At 34.4% G+C, this 6,380-nt stretch overlaps 1 protein-coding gene across 1 annotated transcript in view; it reads right to left on the reverse strand.

The window, feature by feature from the left end:
- Positions 1-438: 438 nt before the first annotated feature.
- The window catches only part of LOC117110396 (acid-sensing ion channel 3-like), a 7,367-nt gene continuing 1,425 nt past the window's right edge, over positions 439-6,380 (reverse strand). Inside the window, exons 2-5 of the mRNA XM_033253093.1 lie at positions 3,111-3,175; positions 2,630-2,783; positions 2,141-2,232; positions 439-1,512 (exon numbers count right to left, since the gene is read on the reverse strand). Coding sequence (XP_033108984.1) covers positions 1,295-1,512; positions 2,141-2,232; positions 2,630-2,783; positions 3,111-3,175 — 529 coding nt within the window. The 3' untranslated portion in view covers positions 439-1,294. The remainder of the gene's footprint in view (positions 1,513-2,140; positions 2,233-2,629; positions 2,784-3,110; positions 3,176-6,380) is intronic.

Below are 6,380 nucleotides of genomic sequence, written 5' to 3' on the forward strand. Positions count from 1 at the left end.
TCCTGTATGTTTGAAACTCGAGCGTTGCGGTGTTTGGGTGTAATGTATACGATTTTAATTTTTATTCCTTGGTAATTTATTTTTGAATAAGATGCTTCACTTGGCCTCGTTTTGGCTACAATAGTTTAACAATTTGTTATTACTATTACTCATTATCATTAATGAAATAATAGTCAGTCAGAGGGCTTATTAATATGTAATAATATGTATACTAAGCCTGAAGGTGGCGCTTTACTACGACGGCCATCTTGGATGGTACACATACATAACTCTGCATTGCTGCGCCATCTTGTCAGCACTCTAGTTGTTTAATAGCTCTATGGCTGCTACTTGAATTTTGCACTGCGCCACTTGACTTTGCACTGCGCCACTTGACCTTAGGCGATATTATATGGAACGCCAATTTTGGCATCAAAATTAAACTAAATACGGGCTCAACTATAATAGTTCTCCAAAGAAAGCAAATTTTCAGTGACTATTCAAATTCTCTATCGTAATATGTTAACAACTAATATTATAGAAAATTAATTAAGTGAATGATGGTCTATTATGAATTATGAGGAATTGCGTTTTTGAACCGACCACAGACGGCAGCATAATATTCATATTCATCCGCGTTACCGGATCTCTAAAATTTCGTCTTCTATTAAATTTAGCCCTTTTTATTTGTTAGTTTGATAGTCTTGGCTAAAACTAGGACTTGATTTAGTCGTAGTTAAATCTTCGACTACGTTATTTGTGAATACAAATTGAATTTGAAGTTGAAACTAGCACTAAATGAAGTTCTAGTTCGAAGTTCGACTAAAGTTTGTTTTAAGAATACGGATGTTACACTATAATAGTATATTTGGTATAGATTATTATTACGATTAGTTTTGGTATGTTTGTATCATCAGTGATATATAATATAATAGTGATATATAATTTTTTTAGCAAGATGTTGTAACTATGCAACGAATAAATTTTGGTTTGAAGAAACACGTACTTCAGTAATATATAAAGGTAATACATCATCATTAAGTTTACAGGAAACGCAATTGAGTTGTCCCGTATTCTTAATAAATCATCATTAACTACATGTAACACAACAATATGACAATCTGTTAATTGAAATAAAATATTCCAGCCTTCCCTTTGCAAAACCCGCCCATGAACGTTGCTGAACAAAATGTTAATTCTGGCCTTGTTCTGATTGGTCATTTGTTATATCAGACTGATATGCAGAAAGGTTTATTAGCTAAATGTCTTTGCGGTGGTTGTCGGAGAAGTCGACATGTATTCGTATTCGCTATCGTCAGATCATTTCCAATGTGACATGGTCACCGACAGTACCCTTGTTGTCGACCGATACTGGACCAGATACACCGGAACTATTTGGATGCGATTTACTTTTAGTAGACCTGCTTGTGTTACAGCAAACAGAATGACCCTTCATTGAAAAGTACTGAACAACTTCAAAGATAGTGATAACACTTCCGCCAATAAACAAACCCAATTGACCTCCAATGTCACCTAAGGAAATAGTTATAGCGTGAAATATACTTTTCAACTAACTTAGGTCTATAATATACCTAATAATGATGATAATTATATACTATAATACTGTAAAAATAATACTGTAATAATGATAATAATAATAATAATAATAATAATAATAATAATAATAATAATAACAATAATAATAATAATAATAACAATAATAATAATAATAATAATAAAATTAATAATAATAATAATAATAATAATAATAATAGTGATAATGAAGAGGGTGAGTTTTTCAAAATACGTTAGGATTTCAATCGATATACAATTTGCATATAAAAATTAATCATGAGAGATAATGCATGCAACTATAGATAAACAAATGATTTAACATTCAATGTTAAATGTGCGATGAAAATAAACATTTCCAAATCCATAAAGATGCAGAAAATGATATCCTTTTTATTTAGGCCTACACGCGAATGAGTTTCACGTCTTAAATGAATCAAAATATCGTTTTGTACAAATTACGCATGCACACATTGTAAAAGGCTGAGCCAATTTTGTAAACAGTGACGAGACATCACGCAGTGATTTAGAAGCCCCCATTGGCAGGTAGTGAAATGAAACGTACTCAATTTAAGGACGATTTACTTACTAAGAAGAGCTGAGAACGTCATTGCTGGAGTTTGTTTGAAGACTTGCAAGTTCAACTCTTCATAATATACATCCAGCAAGATATAATTCTTCCTGTTAATAAATAAAACAGCAAACTTACTTTGTCTTCTCAAAAACTAATATTCCTTCCTATCAATAAACCGGCACAGACTGCGCCAACCGGTTTCCGCAACGCAACATGACGACGCGAGGTGCGTGAATCCGCCAATCTCTTTTAACTACAGACAGCGTCGCATCATCAACCGCGCGTACGGAGAATGGATTTGCCCTACAATGCAGTCTTTGCGTAATAATGACAATGATAATAATAATATAATTATTATTTTTTTTTTTACACTTAGTACGTACATCTTTAATATAGTGATCATGTGATTGCGAGCAGAATTTCCCTTAGTGAAATAATAATCGTCTTCAAGGTTAGGGCAATCTTTGTCGATGTTTAAGGTAAAAATTTATGTAAAGCCCTTACGAGAAGTATGGTGAAGAAGTTTCATAAAAAGAGTACAATTCATTCTCAACAGATAGGTTAGGAATGTCAGCATACGTGACGGACGTTGAGAACGACGTGTACGCACACGGAACTGGACAGTCGCATTCTTCTAGAACTCCGCTTTTCAGTTTGTCTGAAACAGAGAAATAATGCAATTTATATTTTCATACAAAAACATTTTTACAGGCAATTAAAACATATAGGGCACAAAACATTTGCAGATTCAGCAATTCGAAGTAGAGAGGGCACAGGATGGACTCTCACAGATGTTTATGATTATGGCTGGGCCCTCTTTGAATCGTCCACTGCAGAATATTTAAATATTGTTCGTGTAAACTAAACAATAAAGCTATGCCTAGCGATATCCTATAAATAATAATATAAAAAAAACTTCCCGTTTATATGCCAGTTAAAATAAAAACTTAACTTCTATACAAACAACATTTAAAAAAATCATTACTGAGCACATCTGATGCGCAGCCCTCTGTTTCCTTTGGGGTACATTCTGGCTCATCACCTGGGTATCTACATAAAAAAAATAGAATAAACAATGATGATGACAACAGTAATTGCGATAACAATTGTATTGTTTTATTGGATATTGTTCGCTTATGTCAGTCTGTACAGGACTTAAGAATAATTGGTTATTACATTACAGATAGACAACTCAGCCCTATCATGGTTGAGAAAAAATAGATTACATCGCCTCTAGATGGCCTGAAATGACACTCTCAGGATTTTCTCCATCTTAATTTTGAAATATTTCCCATCTGGGTTCCCCTTGAATCCGCCACTGCATGGGGCGGGGTGTCCTCTAACGCTTATAAAATGATAAATGAACACATTCTTGAGAGAAAGGGGGGTGAAGAGAGAGAAAGAGAGGACTTGATATTTGTTATAAAAGGTTACTCAGAGACGCCTGGAATATGAACTATGACCAACATATTACAAATATAAGATCATAGTGGAGATGCTCCCTACTGTACCAAGAAATTTGACGGTACGAAGTTTAGTGAGGGAATGTCTGCATGCATATTCATGTATATCAAATAGGGTCTTTGACCTAACTCACCTAGAATAGCACCCTCTGTAATGTCTGCCTTATGTGTATGGGAAAACATCTAAAAGCTCCCAATTTTCAACCATGATGGGTCACGTGGATATAGTAATTTCCCTAGTTTTTATGTATTAAAGTGCAATTTTCCCGCATCTAAAAGACCCCAATTCTTAATATATCTCACCTCAGCCTCATTCATAATGGGGCGCACGCGCGGGTATAATAATTTTCGTAGTTTTTATGTATTGAAGTGCCATTTCCGGCATCTAAAAGTCTCAAATTCTTACAGTTTTTTTACCTCAGCCTCAACCACGGTTAAGTATCCAAGTGCCGTTTTCGGGCACATAAACTCTCAATTTCTTAAAATTTAGACATCCGCGCCCCAAAACCATGGTGGGGCTCAGGTAGATATCGTAGATTTTGTACTATTCAAGTGCTATTTTGGACATCTATACAAGTCGAACATTTTCAAACTTTTCTCACCTAAGCCTCACCATGGTGGGGCTCAGTGGATATGGTATTTTTAGAATTGTAGGTACTTAAGTGCCATTTTAGGGTACCTATTATAATTAATTCAGTCTTTTTTTTTTTTACTTAATTCGTCAAAAATAAAAAGAATGAAAAGGTAATTTAAGTTCCATTTCTGGGCATCCAGAGGTATAAAATAGTGAATTTGGTGCGGACTCTCATTTCAAGTCCAGGATACACCACTGTTTCTTAAAAAAAAAAAAAAAAAAGTCAAGCCAAATATATTTTCATTTTTTCTTTTTTGTTGTTCATGTGAATGTCTGATAGGTTTACTTTAAAACAATGCTAAAAACACAGTGTCATTGCCAACACAGACACATGCACGACTGAGCTTTTTCTGAATTAGTAGTGGTACGTAACGTTTGTCATGCACTGTATCATGTGCTATAGAAATGGAAGACCATAATGTCATGGATGAGAATATACCCCTCTGGTAGGGTCTAGAGTACAATCACTGTAAAATTGAAAGATACAGGCTAGTGTGAATTTAAATAATTTCCTAATTATAATGTTCAGAATAATGTGTCAAGGAAAGTAAGTATGATTGTTGGAAAAAACATTTTATTTTTATTTCTCACCTTAAACTTCGCCTGTGCGAACTGGCCGAAGGTCTGGATTCGCGCCTGTGTGTTTATAAACATTACTGCTAAAACCTTTTTTAAACTCATTGACTGTGGCATCATCTTATTTTTTACTAAATTAATGTTACCTACTAGATCTTAAAGTTTTATATTTTAATTTACTGTATTATAACATAAATGAATTTAGATTAAGATGGTTACGTTCAACAGTTATGTTTTTTAATGATGTATAATTTCACTTAAAGAAATTAAACAAATAACAGTCAATAAGGTACTATATATATTTAGTTTATAATTTCACACACTTTCATAAACAATGAAAGTGCCCTGTACATATTCCCGAAAATAAATTATTATTTCCAAAAAACAAGATATAAAAATTTAATCATTCTAAAAACACATGGACTATCAAACATCGATTTATGCTAATTTATTAATTCAAATTTTTACTATTTTGCTGAATTAAATAGTTCGAAAATTAAAAACAAAATCAGTTTTATTACTAAATTTGATCATTGAGGGCCATTTTAACATGCCTGTCATTTGGGGCCATTTTTACCAGGGTCATATTTTTCTAGGCCATTTTTATCGAGCCTTTTTTTCAGTGGCATTTTTTCCGGGAACTTGTCTACATCCATTCCCCCCTTTCAGACTCCGCTCCAGAAATTTGCCGAAAATGGGCCCGACATATCCGACAGGGGTCCGAACCAATTGGCCGACTATAGCCTCGACCCGAGTTTCTGAACAGAAAGTCCCTGGTAGGGTTCACTGTGAGATAATTTAATATGGACAAACTTGTGCTCTTAGACCACAATATTAGATTAGCAATCAAAATAACGTTATTTGTAGAGGCAAGTTAATTTTTTTTTAGATTTTTTTTTTACATTTTTTATCCAGCGGGGCTGGATCGCGGGAGGGCGGATGTTCCATCAATTTTAATGCAAATACGCGGAACAGCTCATTCTTCTGCTATTTAAATTCTTTGGTACAAGTTATTTTGGAGATACCCTGGGACTGGAACCCTACCTAGAGGCTTCCACAAACACCCGTTTATTATACAAATTTCGAAGTTTTCTTGTGCGTGTAAGCAAAGAGTATAAATAGAACAAGAGAGCCAACAACGCTCATTGAGAGCTTAAAAAATCCATACGCCCATACGCAGCTAGTGTAGGACGCCAACTAACGCTTGTATGTGTTTTATTACTCCACCGCGCACGGTCGGTTTGTCTGTTTATCTGTTCTCCACAAGATACTGTACTTTTGTTTTCTGCATAGAGCTATTAAACAACTAGAGTGCTGACAAAATGGCGGAGCAATGCAGAGTTGTGTATGTGTACCATCCAAGATGGCTGACGTAGGAAAGCGCCACCTTCAGGCTTAGTATACATATTCTTACCAATAAATAAGCCCTCTGACTAAATATTATTTCATTAATGATAATTAGTATTGATAATGACAAATTATTAAACTGTCGTAGCCAAAAAGAGGCCAAGTAGAGCATCTTATTCAAATATTTAAAAGAATTAAAATCGTGTACATTACACCCATACACCGCAACGCTCGA

This window comes from Anneissia japonica, unplaced genomic scaffold, assembly GCF_011630105.1.
Source record: "Anneissia japonica isolate Jap-2015-1 unplaced genomic scaffold, ASM1163010v1 scaffold287893_len360957_cov134, whole genome shotgun sequence".
NCBI classification, from domain to species: Eukaryota; Metazoa; Echinodermata; class Crinoidea; order Comatulida; family Comatulidae; genus Anneissia; species Anneissia japonica.